Raw genomic sequence first — 21,145 nt, 5'->3', positions numbered from 1 at the left:
CAGAGGCCATTCACAAGAGATTCTCCCGACTGGACCCATACCACAGAAGTGAAAATGCTAATTTACTGACATCTTTTTTAATACTTAGTAAGTTTACGTAAAAAAATGATATAAAATAATAGTCTGTTGTAACCTGCCGGTGACTTCTCTGGAATTTATGAATTTCGGTGTCTGAACGGGCCTGTTGGTCCTAAAGAACTCCGAGTGCAAAGGATGCTGTCCTTCTGTCTGTCTATATACGGCAACGCCGATCTCCATGCAATTCAGACTGGCTGAGCGACGATTCTTTTGCATAAGTGCTATAATTACCTGGAATATTAATATAATTACTTATAGCAATATTAACCACCAACAAAAGATTTCAGAAACACTATGTTATCAAATATTATTAGAAGACATGAATCAATAAGTACATTTATGATTGACTGAATTCCCACAGTAGGGTGGTCCATCCAGTTAATGAACACCCCCAATGAATGAACAAAACTCGATTATTTTAAACTCATAAGAAATGGGTGATATTTTTCTCAAGTAGGGATTTTTTATACGCAACACTTATATCCATATGAAAACAACTTCACACGCAGGAACAAGCTATTAGTGCAGGATCCCATTGACTTTTCGTATACATAATATGCGGAACGCATTCTGACAATTGGAATAGGTTCTAGGGGTCACAAAGATATATAATGTCGATGTTGCCAGGCGATATTAGTGGTCAATTTTTTTATTGAAGTTTTAATTGTTTTTCTTATAACCCACCAAAAGATCTTCAATAAAACCAAAACCGAATCAGGGATTGATTGAAAATGCAATAATTGTAACATGCCATCGGCATGGTCGTATAACGGTTCGTCCCATTTGAAAAAATAAAAATAGCGGGTAGTGCAATGTGTTCAAAATTATCGATTCGTAGGATCCTCCTTGGCTTAATTTATTTTATTTAGTAGCATTTTTATATAGAATCACCCAGATTGGTTTCTTTACTATATCTATGCATATGACATTAGTTTTAGTATTATGGTTAATCCAGAAACAGTGTAGGTTGCATATATAGGTAGGCGAATAAATGAAATAACGATAACCACAAACCACACTAAGTACACATTTATTAAAAAAAGGAAACAACAAGTCACGTGTTGAACTGCTTTAAGTATCATAATCACAGTTTTTACAGACACTACTTACACATTTGCACAATGATATAAGTATATGGCAAATTCATGATACGCAGTTAATATACGGCAGTTAGAATTATATTTGCATGGTTTAACTAAATAAATGGCGGGATGACGTTCAGTCAACTTTTTTGGTGAAGAGGTTTTGTTCCCAGCTCTACTAAGGGTGTACGTGGTGCAACATTTTAATTGACTTTATATCTGGTTTCTCTGCATATATTACCCAATCCTTTTTTAATTCAATTTTCTGAGGTAACCGAAGAATATAAAGGTAAGATATCATTTTATTTCTATGTTTTTTTGTGCCGCAACTTTAAATATGTTCATTAACTGGTTTTTCTAATGACTGTTAATCTAATAAATAAACAGTATGTTTATTAATTAGATTAGTGATTTTTTATTTATTTATAATATCACACTGTAATGATTATAATATATAGATGTAATGCCGATATTGCAAAGGAATCTTGTTTCAGACGTTTCAGACCGGTAAGTTATATTTTTAGATACGCGATTTTACAATAATTGTCAATTAATTGAATCCAATAAAGTATTTTAACAAGATAAAATTATTGTTAATTACTAATTTTTAATAAATATAGCAGCCTGGTTAAACCGTGCTATAACAGCCATCACTAGAATTCAATAAATTAGACAACAACTATGTGCATCATACATCCTCACACCTTTTCGCACATGACATTTATCAAATGCAGGAGTAGCACGCCGTCCTAAAATATACGTAATCGTGTTATAAATTATATTTTTATTTCAGAAAAATGTCACGCAATTTTATAAAAAGAAACGTTGGTATTAATTAATTATCCCCAATTATCACACACACAATGGGATGCATAATGATGGCCTTTCAAGTAATTATTGATAAATAATAACATACCGTGCACAAGTCCTCGTCGTCTTCATCAGGATCTGTGAGAGTCAAGTTGTACTGAGGATTCCGCGAAAAGGTGTCCAGGTATTCTATGCAACCTCCTGCAGTTACATCTGAAACAGTTGTCGGTAAAATCAGTTATGCAGACACGCACACGGAGATGGGTCCATATCTAAAATGTATCCATGATAATTAATTACTATTGTTGTTGTTTTAATGCGGGGGGGGGTAAGAAAATCAAGTTAGCGATAGGTAAGGGGGCCCGCCGATTTTTTTCTTAACAGAAATAAGAACATAATATGACATATTATGTTCTGATTTATTTGCACTTATGTGAACTACAAACGGAATAATAGTTCATACCTTTGACCCACTCTCCTTCAAAGATGCTCATCTCCCATTTCTTGTTGCAACCCTTGGGGATGTCGTCAGGGTTCATAGAGTCAGGGGTCAAATTGCAGATCTCCAAACTGGAATAAGTATGAAAGGTTTTCCGTAATATTCCAAACACCAGTTCACACCACAACGGACTTCGGATATAACGTACAAAATGTGAAAATTGTTAAAATATCCTCTTAATGCTATACTCAGGGATAGTCAACCTAGTCCCTACCGCCCATTAGTGGGCCTTCCAGCTTTCATGGCGGGCGGTAGGGGTTTTAAAAACATTTTCATTATGTTTTCATAAAATTCCCCGTGACAATTTAAATTTCAGAAAATATACTATTTATGTATGCGAAGTATAAATAAAATGATGGATTTAACTATAGTAAGTTGTTTTTATAAAGATTTATTCTGCCAAACTAATCGAAAGTCTTTGGTAGGTAATTATTTGGTAAAGTATTTGGTAGGTAATTAGTATTAAATATAAACTTTAACTTGCTGTAACATTTTATAAAGTAAAGTTACTTCTCTACTTTATAAATCACCATTACTGTGGAACCGGTGGGCGGTTAGACAATTTTACTACCAACAGAGATACAAAAGTGGGCGCTAGGTATAAAAAGGTTGACTACCCCTGCACATGTTTAAATACGAATGTCACCGTTTGCAAACAATGTTTCGCGCGTAGTAATCAAATAACATTAATCATTGACCATTCGTCAGATAATGAAATTTAACTATATTACACGCATTTTAGTAATTTTAGAAAGTTTATTAGGTATAAAAAACAGCAGACTTCAAAAGTGCAAAGAAAACTTGATTATTTTTTCAAAGCAGGATTACCGAAAGCAAGCGTGTCGACATTGAACACTAACGACACTACACAACGGGTGTGTTTTGGATATATCATTCGAAGACAAATAAACAGGATTTGGTTTGTGTTTTTATACAGTGACGTCTTGTGGGGGTAGGCAGATTGAGCGTCACTTGGGGGCGGCAGTTACTCGAAGGGTGGCAAATCGAGAAGAATCATTAGGTATATAATATATAAATAGGTACCTAAACTTAGTAATCGCAGAAATATATCTCTAATAAAAAAGGTCACTGGTTGGAAACAAAATGTAAATTAACATAGACTGTTTAACCTGAGTGTTTCTTTTTCGGGTTTGCGATGTCTAGATCACTTCCGTTGTCCTTGGATATCACATCCTTAATGACCAGCAATGACACGTGCAGATTTGAGAATTATATTTGAATTTATTATCGGTAGGAACATATTTACCTAATTAATTTATCCAAATATTTTTGCCAGTCACTCGCGAGTTTTGAAAGTTGTCAGGTGTATATTTAAATGTATCTGAAAACCGTGGACTCGCAATATTGTCTATTGAAGTAGAGCTGGCATTTAAATTAAATTTAGTGGTATATATTTTGTTAGTAATGTATCCATACAACACATTATTTCTTAGATGTTGGAGTCATGGAAGGATGATAAAAAAATACTGTATAAAAATGGGGTGGCATTTTGGCGCTGCGTAGGGGCGGTATTTTGGCTAGGGACGTCACCGTTTTTATATAACGGACTTTTGGCTTTAACGGGCACTCCTCACCCGCATTATTCGGTTATATCGAGGTTCTACTGTAAATTTGAAAAAAAAATATATGATGAGGTATTTGGTTACGTGGTAAATTGAGCGATAAAGTCATTGTAAGACATCCAGAACTCGCCATCCTCCTTAATAGTTAAGCCGATCTCTTTTTTTTCTGCTTCAGGGACATTACGCCACTCAAGTGATCTAAAATAACAAGAAAACAAGTATAATTATTATAAAGTTAATTTACATATACTTTTGAAGTGAAACGGAAATTTCATTTAATTAATAATCGCATAAAGTACATACCTATGTAATTTAATTGTGTGTAATTTCCACTGTCCATATTTTAAAAGATCAGAAATAATAATAAAAAAATAAGTAGGACTAACTTGTCAGACCATGGTCCTTTCCATTCGCCTTGTCCCCAGGGGTTCCTCAACCTGAGAAGAGGGATCTTTTCTTGGCAGCCGTCGATAGTGATCTTGATAGATGTCACTAGGGTAATGCTATATGCGTGTCCACGCACCAAACCCATTTCTGTCACAGCCTCCAGGATGGTGTCGTGTGGCTGAAAGGCAATCAAAATATACTAGTGCTAAACTACCTACCCACTTAATGAATTATTCAATTTGGGGGAAAGCTGTTTCCTCATGTCAGGCTCACCAGGCACCAATAGCGAGGGCTGTGCGGCTAGTCAATGCACTCCCTAGAGATGTAGACATTTTTAGCGATGCATTATGTATTCTGTTTTTAATGTAATATGCAATAATCATCATTTTCTACAAACAATTTACAATATCGCATTCGAAGTATGACCAATAACTAGCCTTACCATCTAGTTTACAGTGTCGTGACATGGCCTGACCAGAGTGGGCCTTGACGAAATATGTTCTCAATATGTGGCGGGGTTTCTCCATAAACGGCTGCGAAAATTTTCAAACCCCTTTGCGACTGACCTGATGCTTTCCACAGCAGTCTAATGACCGTATAAGTCGGAAAATGTGGCTTCTACTCCTGCAGACTTCAGTGATTCCAGGAAAATAAAATTGAAATAATATGAAACCCAAAACTGAATTATTGGAACGATGTTGCAGCTTACCTCAATAGCGCCTCCCATGAACGAGCCACGTCGGTAACCGTGCGTCAGGATGCTGTGAAGGTTTGTGGGAACGTTGTTCATCTCGTAACTTTCAGTTATGCCTCCCGTGAAATCCTCCATGGCCTCACAAAATGATCCACCCACCAGGGCTTCATAGGATCCATAGAGTCTGAAAATTTAAAAAAAAATATTTATGTAATATAAAATAAATAAGTAGGTAGTCAATTTTTCTTAATATTGTGGCGCATTAAAATACTGTAACATATTTTTTGACTTGGTATAGGTACTTGGCATATGCTTTTTCGAGTAAGGCACCCCAGAACTCGTTTCTCTCATTGGAGCGAAGATATACCAGTTGGCCTCCGTAAGTTGGAAGTCTGTCGTCCACAACAACATCCACCCAATGGTTGAATTGCCAGAATCTGGAACATAAGAAAAATATCTTATATTCATATGACAAAAATTAACAAATAATAAAACTATTAAGATTTTAAAATTGTACTTAATCGCAGAATGAAGTTTCACATATTTTGAATAGGTAACATTAACGGTCAAAGGCAGGGAGACCCTGTTTTGCCGTCACTGTCATACTGTTATCCAACTTCAATACAAGTCCGTCTAAAGTAGTTATCATCACTAGAGAACAAGGAATCCCAACCCTGGGCCTAAGTTATTGAAGTTTATTTGGAAAAAAATGAACGCCATTCTGTTTTTAGATAGATGGGTAGGTAGTAGTAGTAGGATAGATAGGTAAATGTGATATTGTAAGGCAGGCGTTCCAAACCCCGTGCCCGCGGGCACCATGGCGCCCGCGGAACGATTCGTATGTGCCCTCCACTATTCGACAGAGACAGAATTTTCACGCTAGTCTGACACACGCAAAAAACCCGAAGTGAATGTAAGGTAACCTTTCGGTGGCAGGAATGGTTTGAATAGTATTTTTGGCAATTTAGCAAAGTGTTCCAGTGCATCTATGCTATACACAAGACTGCTATCGGCAGCTATCGAGGGTAGTTTTTCATATTATGTTTGTATCGAAGTATTATAATTGTTACAATAAGTTAGCCGTCTAAACACTCTAAACAGTCAAAACTGTCTATCTCGATCTAAAATTTAGCACACCCAAGAGAGGTGCTGTCAAAGCACTTATTGTAACAACTACAACCAACTTATTGTAATTGTTACAATAAGTGCTAATACTTCGATACAAAACTACCCTCTATAGCTGCCGATGGCGACCGATAGCGATCGATAGCAGTCTTGTGTATGGAATAGATGCGCAGATTGTATTGGATCTCATACGAATGTCGATTATTAAAATACAATACCTTTGGATGTGTTTATTTGTATACTACAATTCTGAGTATTCATGAAAAGCTCGTGGTTTATCGCACAGACAATTTTTTAACAAGGGTGACTCCAAAGTATGTTTTGTGGAAATGCCCTAATTCACAGTACAAGGTGTGTATCTCAATTTAAAGATTTTTGGTGTATTTGTCTGTTTATAAATATATAATAAAATAACCAACTAACGAATTTGCTGACAATTTGAAACTAAAAATAAAAGGGAGAAGCACTATACGTATGCTTAAGGGTGGCACTTTGCCTGGGTAGGTCACTTTATTTTTTCCATGTACAAAAATTACGCGGCTCCACGGAAAAACCTTTTCTACCTAGCCTAACCTAGATGTATGCGCTTTTAAGTTTGAGAAGCACTGGCCTAATGGACGTAATGGGAATTTTTTTGTTGACGCCACCTTTTCTTTGATATTTTTGAATGTTAAAAATGTGCACACTTAGTGCACTATTATGTATTATTCTGAAGAACATATTTTATACGTATTTTTTATAGATTTTGGTATAATTATATAGAGGTTGCCTTTTAAATTTTCTAACGAATCGATTGCAGTGCTCGAAATGGAAAATTTCACGAACAGGAACGCTGTATAATTTTCCGAAACTAAGTACTTATGCTAATCCTTTCTTTACGTACGTACGTACTTTTGATATAAAAATGCAACAATAAACTTTAAACTTCTTACGTGGATCTATATTGGGCAGGTTGGTAAGGATTGTCAGCGCCGCAGGCGAAATAATCTTGTTTTAACAAAGTATACCGTCAAAAATTGTATTATTCTTTATTTTTACTTTATCTACCACTATAACCAGTGCATGATACCTCTACCACCACTCGTCACTGATTATAACTTACTGTCTCATTTGGGATAGATAAGTTTGTAATTAATTAGTCATAACAAACAACATATCCACATAAGTACCTTATAGATTCAAATTAAAAAAATATTTACGTACTTATAGAAAATTTTACAAATTCCATTTAAATACGAGCACAGAATATCAAACATCAAGAAATAGTATTAAAATAGTGTTTAAAAAATAAAGAAATAGTATTAGAAAAAACAGTAAGTGCCTACCTATACCAAGAATTTATAAAATAGCGTTCACATAAACTCGTTCTCACGCAGGTGGAATATACGATTATCCGAAGCGATTTGGTTGAACATAGTTATTTCCTGACCAATTATCATTAGCAATTATTGCACCTTGGCAGAACAAACAACTTAGATTATCAAGAAAGTTATAAAATAATATATAATAAAATCAATACTAAGTACCAATAATGGCAGAGTTCTCATTTGTACTGGGTAGATATAAGTTGGAAAAAGTACGTAGCCTAAATACCTAGCTCTCTTTTTAACTTTCAGAATACAGTATGTAAGCATACGTCTTGAGAAATCAATCGGATAAAACCATGGATAGTATCCACTATCCACACAGCTTTAAAGGATTCTCAAAGATTTATTTTGAACCTTATCCACTATAAGGGGCATAAGGCCGTACCTACATCTAATAAAAGTTTCAAGTCATCCAAACAACGTAAACATAGCATTATTTGTAATTAAATTACCAATGGTGTGTCATTTTCATTTATATAAGATAAAACATGACGGAAGGTGAAACTCAGGTTGCTAAGCGCGATTCTTATAGAATAATATAAAATTGTCATTAATTAGTACCTACTATATTCAACATTATAAGGAATTATATTGTATTGTATGCATGTTATGTTACAATGGTGATGCTTTGGTTACCATTATTGTAATATACATCTACCACCGTATTTATTTAATAATCTATGACTAACACCACCTAAGATAATTAGATGTCCGCACTGGACAGATAGGTACCTAATTTGTTAGTACCTACTTATTCTAAACGATTCAATCTATGTTGTTTGTCCTTCCCTACTCACATTATTATTGCCATGGAAATGATAATAGGTACCTACATACAATACAGATATTATGATAGTCGTACATTTTTATTAAAGGATATTCCTATATTTTTTTTTAAACAAATTTACAAACAAAAATTAAGTAAAAGTTCTCTCCACTGTTATGGGTTGGAATTATTAAAAGATATTATTAATTATATTTAACGTTTTCCTTTATTTCCGATTTATAACACAAAATCACATAATAGAAAATTACTGGTATACTAATACAAGGTTGAATATTACTAAGTACAATACGTGTTTCCTGTAAGGAGTCCAACTGAAGAGTGTGTTGTTATTCTGGAATACTTCTAGGAAGGAAACAATAAATATGATGCAAAAAATTTAAGAAACTAACAAGATGTAACATGTTTGAGTCGGTCGAACCCGCCGGTTGACAAACTAACGGTACAAATTTGAATGGCACATAACACCTCCCTTCAAAAGAATAAACTTATGGTACACAATTTTTACCATGAGTTTGGTTAAAAGAAATTATAATCATATTAATACATTGGGTTTCGAAAATAGATTTTGTTGTGAACAATAGATTGTGATGTGTGACAAATAGATTTAGAACAATTGAAGTCATATTACATACAGGTATATATATATATATATATATTTTTACATTTAGAAAAACAATAAAATTCTTAATATTAGTACATATTATAATAAAGTAAATAATAACATAATCCTTTGAATGAGATTATTTATTGTGAGGGATCTAAATTAGCTTGCTTAATTCTATTTGTGTGAACCTTAACTAACTTATTCTGAACCTGAATTGTAACATTTAACGGACTGTTAACCTTGACAATTTCGTAAGGTCCTTGGAAATTAGGAGATAATTTTTTTTTTTGATTTATTTATTTTAGAGGCGTTATTGGTTAAATATATTTTATCGCCGATTTTAACTGTTCTTAAGTTCTGTTTAAGGTTATTTCGAGAGATTTTATTTTTCTGACAAGATTCACATTGTTTAATGTAATCTTTGATGTCTTTTTTCATATTCGTCCATTTGTATTTTAGACGTACGCGATTTAAGGTTCTGTGATATCCGGAATGTTCGCTTATGGGAGACTCATGATATTTTTTAAGTATTTGTGGAATTTCATTGTGATTAGGGTTAGTTATCGTACTTATTTCTGAAGCTATTTCCTTGGACATTAATTTATCATTCGAAATACAGTGTGCAATCGATTGTTTTTGATTTGTAAGAGATTCATCGGTTTCATTCAAGTTGACATTGACATTTTCATTTTGTTTCTCGATGAAGTCATTGTATGAATATGAAGGATTACACGCTGAAGAATTATTTATGAGAACAGTACTTTGATTGTCGATTTGAGAAAAAGCGTTAGTATTAGAGTTTGTAAAATCAACGAAACTTTCGTGTTTATTAAATGGTTCGAGAGTTATTTTATTTGATAAGATATTGACTGACTTAATACTGTTGTTGACGATTGTGGCATATACTTTATTTCCTGGAAGTACCTTTGCAAGAGTACGTGATAAGTATACGTCTGGAAGTATTTGGATATTTGGTATTACACCTTCGTTAATTTCAGGATTTTGAACAACTAATTCTATAAGGGTTTTGGATCTAGGCTTTAAAGTATAAATAGGATTGATTTTATTGAATATAGGAATAATTTCATCGTGAATATGTAATGTATTTGTTTCGTAGTCAATCTTTGCATTATTATTGACGAAAAAGTCATGACCTAGTAATCCGTCGAAAGGAATATTAGTGACATGGTTTGAAATGACGTGAATAGTATGATGAAGTTGCTTATATTTTAAAGGAAATGTCAAATTAACTGTTCCGATAGTTTTTACTGGATTCGGAGAGTTATCGATACCTTTGAGCGTGACGAGTTCAGTTTCATTAACAAGTTCGTTTCCATCTAGGGAACTTATTTTTACTAATGAGATGTCGGCGCCAGTATCAATCAATAATTTTAGATTTTTTTTTCTGTATATGGAAATTCAACATACGATGTATTTGGTTCTAATGAAAATATTCTGCCTGAATGCTTCGCACGTACCGGGAGGAGGCAGGTCTCCTGGAGTGCTGGGAGTTGATAATTTTGAGAATTTTGTGAATATTGCGAATTTTGCGGAGATTGATGGAAAGAAACATTTTGATTTGTTTGATTAGTTTGAAGCTGAGAAGGATTCGAATTATTTTTAAAACGATTATTGTACTGTCGTTTTCTGCACTCTTCTGTTTGAGTTTGAAGAATTGGAGATTATTCGTCGAATTCAGGAATTTGAAGATATTTGAAGACTCTTGATTTAATGATTTTGAAGATTTAGGAGAATATACAACTTTATATTATTAATTAGATTTTTAATTTCCGTTCGTTTTTCACAACGATGTACTTTAAAAAACAATTAGTTTATACGTAATATTATTATGTGTTTTATTTTTAGGATTCTTGCTATTTTTAAAGAATTTGAATTCACCGTTAATTTATTTCACGTTATTTAGCTTTATCCACACTTCCTGACACCAATTTTATGTTATGGGTTGGAATTATTAAAAGATATTATTAATTATATTTAACGTTTTCCTTTATTTCCGATTTATAACACAAAATCACATAATAGAAAATTACTGGTATACTAATACAAGGTTGAATATTACTAAGTACAATACGTGTTTCCTGTAAGGAGTCCAACTGAAGAGTGTGTTGTTATTCTGGAATACTTCTAGGAAGGAAACAATAAATATGATGCAAAAAACTTAAGAAACTAACAAGATGTAACATGTTTGAGTCGGTCGAACCCGCCGGTTGACAAACTAACGGTACAAATTTGAATGGCACATAACACCACACTACCTATGTATTATTTCTATTATTTTCAAAGTCACAAACTACAATGCATGTAATAATAATTGTAATACAATAGGAACGTCCCAAATAAATAAACTCTGCAGAAGGCTATTCAATATTTTCTGCCCAAACCATCAATGGCCCAAACACATTTTTGTAGAAAAAATCATTCATTATTCATTGTGAAAATTGGGGTTTACGACTTATCATAAATATTTTTTTAACACAAGTCAAGTTGTTGAGATGATAATAATTATTGAATCACAGAACAGATGTTGCCACTGTATTGTCCACCGGAAAGAATTCCTAATGTTTTAGCAGATTTACACGAAGTACCTACTACGTAATTAAGCCTTCATTATTTTTATAAAATATTCACAAAATTATCAAATTGTGCGTGTGGCCAGAATTATCTTAAATCAGTTTGGATACCAGCGACAATAGTATATAGGTATATATGTAATAATATAATTATGTAAAAATGGCGAATTTGTATCCCACAGGAAAGTACTTATTAAAAACGATAATTGTAAGGGTGATTATCCACTTAGTGTTACGAAGAAAAAGCGAATTTAACATAATAGACTTTTTAAAATATTATATTATAAAGCCTATTATAAGGAAAGCATTCATCCACAGGTAATTAATAAATAAATGTCAAAGGTTAAAAATTCTCCTCCTGTAATAGTATTTTGGTTAATTCGCCATTTTTACAATACACCGACGATATAAAGGTATTCGTATCGCCTGCTGAGAATTTTAACTAACTTTTAAGATAACAAATTGTTATTAAAACATATGTTCAACACAAAGTTAAAATTAAAACACAAAACTTACCAGAAGCAACAAAATTCACTTACAAAAAAGTATACTCATCATGACCTATGGCAAATAAATGAATGAATGTAGTAGTTATATCACAAGATTTATTGTACTATAGTCGCAATTCAACAATAATGTAAATTACAAAACAAATGTAAACATCGTAAAAAGAGGGGTTTACGACACGTCATAAGCTTTTTTTAACAAAAGTTAATTGTTGAGATGAATACCATCTGTTGCCACTTCAATGGTTATTGGAGTGAATTCCTAATGTAATGTAATGTGGTTTTAGCAGATTTACACGAATTACCTACTACTTTATTATACCTTCATTATTTTTATAAATAACCACTCAATATCATTTTTTAAATGATCAAATTGTGTAGGTATGTGGCCAGCGTTACGTTACCTGCGACAAAATATTTTTCAATAGTTTCGGTTAACACGTTTCGCCTGATGACATTTTTGACCAACTTTTAGAACAATTTTTTATTAAAAAATCAAGTTAAACACACAGTTAAAATTAAAACACAAAACTTACTAGAATGTAGCAAAAAAACACCAAACTAATAATATAAACAATTTTGTTTAGAAACGTACAGTGCTCGAAATGGAAAATTTCACGAACAGGAACGCTGTATAATTTTCCGAAACTAAGTACTTATGCTTATCCTTTCTTTACGTACGTACGTACTTTTGATATAAAAATGCAACAATAAACTTTAAACTTCTTACGTGGATCTATATTGGGCAGGTTGGTAAGGATTGTCAGCGCCGCAGGCGAAATAATCTTGTTTTAACAAAGTATACCGTCAAAAATTGTATTATTCTTTATTTTTACTTTATCTACCACTATAACCAGTGCATGATACCTCTACCACCACTCGTCACTGATTATAACTTACTGTCTCATTTGGGATAGATAAGTTTGTAATTAATTAGTCATAACAAACAACATATCCACATAAGTACCTTATAGATTCAAATTAAAAAAATATTTACGTACTTATAGAAAATTTTACAAATTCCATTTAAATACGAGCACAGAATATCAAACATCAAGAAATAGTATTAAAATAGTGTTTAAAAAATAAAGAAATAGTATTAGAAAAAACAGTAAGTGCCTACCTATACCAAGAATTTATAAAATAGCGTTCACATAAACTCATTCTCACGCAGGTGGAATATACGATTATCCGAAGCGATTTGGTTGAACATAGTTATTTCCTGCCCAATTATCATTAGCAATTATTGCACCTTGGCAGAACAAACAACTTAGATTATCAAGAAAGTTATAAAATAATATATAATAAAATCAATACTAAGTACCAATAATGGCAGAGTTCTCATTTGTACTGGGTAGATATAAGTTGGAAAAAGTACGTAGCCTAAATACCTAGCTCTCTTTTTAACTTTCAGAATACAGTATGTAAGCATACGTCTTGAGAAATCAATCGGATAAAACCATGGATAGTATCCACTATCCACACAGCTTTAAAGGATTCTCAAAGATTTATTTTGAACCTTATCCACTATAAGGGGCATAAGGCCGTACCTACATCTAATAAAAGTTTCAAGTCATCCAAACAACGTAAACATAGCATTATTTGTAATTAAATTACCAATGGTGTGTCATTTTCATTTATATAAGATAAAACATGACGGAAGGTGAAACTCAGGTTGCTAAGCGCGATTCTTATAGAATAATATAAAATTGTCATTAATTAGTACCTACTATATTCAACATTATAAGGACTAATATTGTATTGTATGCATGTTATGTTACAATGGTGATGCTTTGGTTACAATTATTGTAATATACATCTACCACCGTATTTATTTAATAATCTATGACTAACACCACCTAAGATAATTAGATGTCCGCACTGGACAGATAGGTACCTAATTTGTTAGTACCTACTTATTCTAAACGATTCAATCTATGTTGTTTGTCCTTCCCTACTCACATTATTATTGCCATGGAAATGATAATAGGTACCTACATACAATACAGATATTATGATAGTCGTACATTTTTATTAAAGGATATTCCTATATTTTTTTTAAACAAATTTACAAACAAAAATTAAGTAAAAGTTCTCTCCACACTACCTATGTATTATTTCTATTATTTTTAAAGTCACAAGCTACAATGCATGTAATAATAATTGTAATACAATAGGAACGTCCCAAATAAATAAACTCTGCAGAAGGCTATTCAATATTTTCTGCCCAAACCATCAATGGCCCAAACACATTTTTGTAGAAAAAATCATTCATTATTCATTGTGAAAATTGGGGTTTACGACTTATCATAAATATTTTTTTAACACAAGTCAAGTTGTTGAGATGATAATAATTATTGAATCACAGAACAGATGTTGCCACTGTATTGTCCACCGGAAAGAATTCCTAATGTTTTAGCAGATTTACACGAAGTACCTACTACGTAATTAAGCCTTCATTATTTTTATAAATATCCACAAAATTATCAAATTGTGCGTGTGGCCAGAATTATCTTAAATCAGTTTGGATACCAGCGACAATAGTATATGTAATAATATAATTATGTAAAAATGGCGAATTTGTATCCCACAGGAAAGTACTTATTAAAAACGATAATTGTAAGGGTGATTATCCACTTAGTGTTACGAAGAAAAAGCGAATTTAAGATAATAGACTTTTTAAAATATTATATTATAAAGCCTATTATAAGGAAAGTATTCATCCACAGGTAATTAATAAATAAATGTCAAAGGTTAAAAATTCTCCTCCTGTAATAGTATTTTGGTTAATTCGCCATTTTTACAATACACCGACGATATAAAGGTATTCGTATCGCCTGCTGAGAATTTTAACTAACTTTTAAGAGAAAAAAATGTTATTAAAAAATATGTTCAACACAAAGTTAAAATTAAAACACAAAATTTACCAGAAGCAACAAAATTCACTTACAAAAAAGTATACTCATCATGACCTATGGCAAATAAATGAATGAATGTAGTAGTTATATCACAAGATTTATTGTACTATAGTCGCAATTCAACAATAATGTAAATTACAAAACAAATGTAAACATCGTAAAAAGAGGGGTTTACGACACGTCATAAGCTTTTTTTAACAAAAGTTAATTGTTGAGATGAATACCATCTGTTGCCACTTCAATGGTTATTGGAGTGAATTCCTAATGTAATGTAATGTGGTTTTAGCAGATTTACACGAATTACCTACTACTTTATTATACCTTCATTATTTTTATAAATAACCACTCAATATCATTTTTTAAATGATCAAATTGTGTAGGTATGTGGCCAGCGTTACGTTACCTGCGACAAAATATTTTTCAATAGTTTCGGTTAACACGTTTCGCCTGATGACATTTTTGACCAACTTTTAGAACAATTTTTTATTAAAAAATCAAGTTAAACACACAGTTAAAATTAAAACACAAAACTTACTAGAATGTAGCAAAAAAACACCAAACTAATAATATAAACAATTTTGTTTAGAAACGTATTTATATCTTAAATAATACAAAATATTTTAAAAGGCAACTAATAGGAATATTATAGCGGATTGCACGAGTCAAATTATCAAACTTTTTTGTACTAATTTAACCATCGAAAACACAATTCATTCACCCGAAAATAAATGGCGAAGTAATAATTTTTGTCACTCCGAATAAAATAATATAATAAATTAGTAGGTAAGTAAATTAACAATGCGTAAGTCAAAGGCAAGATTGTATTGAGATTTGAAATTTTCATCCTTTAGAAATTATTAAACAATGTATACTTTATTTTTTAAGAGTTTTCAAATAGTGTCAGCAAGGCACATTTTTTTGGGTAATAAAGTAATTTACGCTTGCAGCTGGTTGTTTCTTGTTATTTAGACAATGCATTTAGGCATGGACATATCGACACAAAATAAGAAGGTTGAAAGAAATTTAGGGATGTCATAATTTTTATTTTTAACCCTTGCACGCCCGGCATAACATAACTTCGTTAATTTTTAATTTTGAGAAAAACTTTAAAAGATACATTCATATATAATTATCTCAATCTAACGAACCGCAACGCAATTTTAAATGAATCCACGAGCCGGAACGGTATATTTTGGAATTCCACGAACCACAACGGCGCTCCGGTGCGTTCCTGTCCATTCCGAGCGCTGATCGATTGCATCATTTGCATAAAGAAAAACGACTGCCCATTCCGGAGTTTAGTTTAGTTTTTTATCAATAACAATAATTATTATTATTACCATCATTGTAAAATGACGTTTTAGACTCACCTGAAGTGGAAGATGCCAGCATAATATTCTTTATTAAAGCTCTGGTCTTCTGGAACAATATGGAAGAATAGCCTGAAAATAATATAATGTAAGTATTAGTCATTTCCAGGCTTATCAAAATAATAAGGGCTTCTCAACCCTTTAAAGTCGCGATTCAGATAAGGATAAGTAATAGTTTCGTTTCACAAACTATAAATAAAAATAAATGCGCACATAATGATTAAATTCTCCGCCCAAATTCAAAATTTGGTGTAGAACGAAGAGCCTTTTCAGCTCATCTTTCCAAAAACTTTCGAAGGTTTTTAAAATGATATTTATATTATATTATGTAGATATTCACTGAAAACTTTTGATATTGTTCAAAATGTTCCGCAACCCATTCAATATGCCAAGCGATCATATTTTGGGTCAAGCGCCATAGGTTAAGAACCCGAGAAATAGTTTTTTTTTCTAGATGCCTTTATGGATACCTCGCATCTACTATCGAGGATTATTTAAGGACTTTGGCACGCAAACTACTCTATTTTATGCTATGTCAGAATAATTATATAAGTACCTATATTAATAATATTATGTGATTATTTAAGGCGGTCCTACTCCAGAGGTAATAGGGAACCTCTTTCAATGGTTAACTACGTTTAGAAATTTTTGTGGGTTATGCCACTTCTTCTCTATCCGCCTCATTTGACAAACAGTGACAAACTCCTAGACTTCCCGTCTTCAATGGGGAGTAGGAATAAATTTTGTAGGCCTAAGCGTGCAGTTTGGTCACATAGTCAATTAACAGAATATGAAAGGCTTATGACGTATCACTTGGCTATCTGGATAAAAAGGAATTATGTTAGATTTATAATGCTAATTATAGTATGTACCTAGATATAAATTTTCAAAAAAATAGCTTTAAGTGTAATATTAAGATTTATACCATTAAAATTGTAATTAATTTAGTAATAGGAATACCTAGTTTGTAAATCTATATAAGATCTTGTTTTATGAGTATGAAAGTTCCTTTTGTAGCGATTGTACCACTCACTCAATTGTCGCGTGAGAGTTTTTTGGTATTATTTAAAGTCAGTCGAAAAGAAATACGTGTTGCGAGCGGACGCAAAAATTTGTGTACTCCGCGCTAAAAAATAAACTATTGTTTTAATTATTAGCATATAAGTGTGTAGCAAAGAAAAATTACTGAAAATATAAAGCCACGTGCTTATAACCAAAAAAAAAAAGACAAAGACTTTTCATTTAACCCAAATCTATTTAATTAATTTTTGTGAATCCTGAGTTCTGAGCTAGACCGGAACTCGGGATAATCTCACCAGATTTATTTATTTTGTATTATCAGTTATCATTATAGAATAGTAGTTAATTGGGTAGGTAGCTACCAAGACAATAACCGATAGGTTAGGTTAGGTTAGATATCCGCCTTCGGGATTTTGAGCCAAACCAACGTGGACCTTGACCAAAATCATTTACAATAAGTAGCTATGTTGAGAACTGTCAATCAATCATAATAAAAACGGCAGACTGTTATTTGACGTACTCCTTGCGTAAGGTGAGATTTGCAAGCGCCGCAAGCATCCAGCAATCTCCGAGCTCGCCCTGCTGGACGTCGAATCTGCTGAATCCGTTCACAGACAGTTGAGGGTTGTCAACGATTTCCTATAACAAACATTATTGACTTCAAATAATATTATTGTATTTTTTGAAGACATTGTTTGTTGTTTAAATAACTCACTATAAATCAAAACATCAATCGGCCAATATAATTAATACAAAAATAACTAGCTACGCAGAATTCTAAGACAGACTTATCGTCGCCTCTGTTCATTGAAATTTATCGCTAGTCCATTTGAAATGTAAAATTTAAAATGATGGTCAGTTGCGATTTCTTCGCCCCTTGATGCGTCATAGCCCAGGGCCCCTTCATGTGTAAATCCCAGTGATATCCCGTGGAGGTAGGCAGATTGAGCGTCGTTTGGGGGCGGCATTTACTCTAAGGCCGGCAAATCGAAGAGAATCATTTGTAAGTATGTACCTCAACTTAGTACTTAATAACGAAATATCTTTCCATTCAAAATTGGTGCTCACTGGTTGGAAACAAAATGTATTAATTAACATAAAAGGTTTAACAAGACTGTCGGCCTCGCTATGTCTAGTTTACTTCCGTTGCCTTTCGACATCTTTGGTGAAAGTAAAGATGCACCTAAAGCTCCTGGTCAACGATTTTAGTCTGTATCGAAGAGTCGTGCCGTCATTATATCGATTACCGATTTAATAATGCCTGCACCTTTGCGATCTTAGGCTAAAATTATCATCGCAAATGTTTTGTGAAGAAGAAAAGTGACAGGAATCACTCTTAATTCCTCAAGACAGAGCAAATTAATGTATCGCTAAAATGACGAAAAGAAGCTACCTACTGTATTACCAAAGTTAAAAAATCCCCAAATTTAGGGAAAAAATATTTGTAAATTTAATTTTTATACTTTTGTGGGATATATTTTGTTAGTTATCTTTCCATACAACACATTTCTTAGATATTGGAGTCATGAAAGGATGATAAAAAATACTGTATAAAAAATAGGGCGGCATTATGGCACTGCCTAGGGGCGGCATTTTGAAGAAGAGAAATAATATAAAGGAAATGGGTACTGACAGATGGCCTTAGCCACTTGATTATCTTCTCGGGCTTTTTGCTGACGTACAAGCTGTCATCATTGGGCAGGAAGTCGGGATCCTCGAAGAGTCTCTTCTCGCTGATGCACTGCGCTCGGAGCTTGTGAAAATCTTGGACATTCGGACGGTATTTTGATGCGTACACGGGACGTGACTTAACAACCTGGAGAAAAAAGGAAATACAAAACATCAGAAATATTCGTAAGCAGTGACCATAAAATATGGTTTAGGCGTAAACATGAAAAAGTGTTGGGGGGGGGGGGGGGGGGGTCCGTATCATAACATAATAAATAAAACGTTTCTGCAAACATATAATATTTTTTATCCAACAAAAGGCGCCATAAATGAAGTAATAAGTAGACATAATACTATAATATCTCTTATAAGTTTATTTCACAGATAAAAAAAAATCGTCTGCAATTATTAGAATCTTTCTTGTTATTAAATATTTTACTATAAATTATGCTTGATTCGATGATGTCAAATCGTTTCACGATATAAATTATAATATTTATGTGAAATATGACATATTATTTTTTAATATTATTTCACTAAAGTTGATTATTTGAGGTGGGCGGCCACCACCCTTGGCGCGGCCCTGTTACGTTTATTACTTTTCAGTAGAGAAGTTCGGACTCATCATGTAGGCATCGCATGTAAGTACTTAAGATACTATCTTATTATAAGATTTAGATTATGCAAGTACCTAACTGAATAATAAACACTTTTAACAAAAATCATTAAAAATGTGTTTTTTTGTCTTCTGCCACAATCTAAATGTATTTCACATCGCCAACACCCCCGCTTGGGGCGCCCCTAGGACACAATAATTATACTGTTAATCTACTTGTATAATTTTGAATATTACATTATCGTTAAATTCGCTCTATTTCGCAATGACTCTTTTATCAGTGCCAATGTAGCTATATCAGTTATAGGAGTTACCAACTTGTTAGTTGTTGTGATCGATTTTTGCATAAAAAAATATACGTAGTACCAAATAATCAATGTGTAAAGAACGCATTAATGCGGTTTTCCATCTGTATTATTAATTATGTTACGCGAATACTTAATCGTTTGTATTTAAATGAGCAAACATCGCAATAATTATATTCGCTAGTTACTAGTAGTACGTTATCAATTTATTCTGGCAGTGCAGGCGACTAATTTAGGTGTTTGTATCGTCACTTCCAAATGACACTAACATAAGAATTTCTCCTCCCTCTACGTGTTAAATAAGAAAAAGGAATATTTTTTCACCCAATAGGTATGTTTCAGATTTATGTACATATGTAGGTATGTACAGCACCTAGCGGAAAAATAGAAAACTTGAAAATTAAGACAACATATTGATATTTTACATATTATTTAAATGTTTTAATTAATAAGTACGTATCTAAAAACAAAAACAAAATTAAATGAGCTTATATTATGTCCCTAATATATTTTTTAAATCTGACAATATCCTCCATAATAATTTTAATTTCTATTTTTCAAGGTAAAATTAAAATTTGTTTAAATGTTTGGTTGGGTACCTATATTTATTTTGAAAGTTTATAGGTACCTATCAAGGTTTTTTTGTTTAAAATTTTTTTATCAGTATTATTTATTCGTTTTTTTTATAATAATTAATGTCTTATTTATGTTAATAAAAGAGATGATGGTGCTCCACGTGTCCCTTGCTCAATTGCCACGCATTCTGCGTGAGTACCCCAAATCCGCGAGCTTTAAGTCCGCAGAGTCGCCAGAATTCGTCCGTTTACCCTTTACCTCTTTACCACTACGCACTACGCGATGACCGAAAAAAACGTGAAATTATAAAAATATATCTACTTATTGATTTTGTAGTTGATTGATTAACAGAGATTTAACAATTATCTTGTAATTTCATTTTATGTTATTCTTAAAAGACAATACAAAATTTGTGTTGTTTACACTCCTATATTATTTTATAGAAATCTACAGTAATTAAGTAAGTATGCAACACAATAATATTTTAAACTTATCGTTACTTAGAGTTTAGACACTACGATTTGTTTACCTAGCACAACTACTGCCAAAGCTCGACGTT

The 21,145-nt window shown here is 32.5% G+C and overlaps 1 protein-coding gene across 1 annotated transcript in view; it reads right to left on the bottom strand.

Annotated features, from left to right (window-relative positions):
• The window catches only part of LOC147066954 (calpain-B-like), a 36,531-nt gene that overhangs the window by 9,419 nt on the left and 5,967 nt on the right, over positions 1 to 21,145 (bottom strand). Inside the window, exons 3-13 of the mRNA XM_085954764.1 lie at positions 20,838 to 20,861; positions 19,055 to 19,185; positions 17,942 to 18,060; positions 16,402 to 16,473; positions 5,436 to 5,570; positions 5,149 to 5,317; positions 4,439 to 4,617; positions 4,137 to 4,250; positions 2,434 to 2,540; positions 2,077 to 2,183; positions 134 to 309 (exon numbers count right to left, since the gene is read on the bottom strand). Coding sequence (XP_085810890.1) covers positions 134 to 309; positions 2,077 to 2,183; positions 2,434 to 2,540; positions 4,137 to 4,250; positions 4,439 to 4,617; positions 5,149 to 5,317; positions 5,436 to 5,570; positions 16,402 to 16,473; positions 17,942 to 18,060; positions 19,055 to 19,185; positions 20,838 to 20,861 — 1,333 coding nt within the window. The remainder of the gene's footprint in view (positions 1 to 133; positions 310 to 2,076; positions 2,184 to 2,433; positions 2,541 to 4,136; positions 4,251 to 4,438; positions 4,618 to 5,148; positions 5,318 to 5,435; positions 5,571 to 16,401; positions 16,474 to 17,941; positions 18,061 to 19,054; positions 19,186 to 20,837; positions 20,862 to 21,145) is intronic.

Source organism: Rhyacophila brunnea, unplaced genomic scaffold, assembly GCF_057557595.1.
Source record: "Rhyacophila brunnea isolate RB1 unplaced genomic scaffold, BYU_Rbru_1.0 scaffold_4, whole genome shotgun sequence".
NCBI classification, from domain to species: domain Eukaryota; kingdom Metazoa; phylum Arthropoda; class Insecta; order Trichoptera; family Rhyacophilidae; genus Rhyacophila; species Rhyacophila brunnea.
The sequence above is the reverse complement of the archived record's forward strand: the minus strand, read 5'-3'. Positions and strand labels throughout refer to the sequence as shown.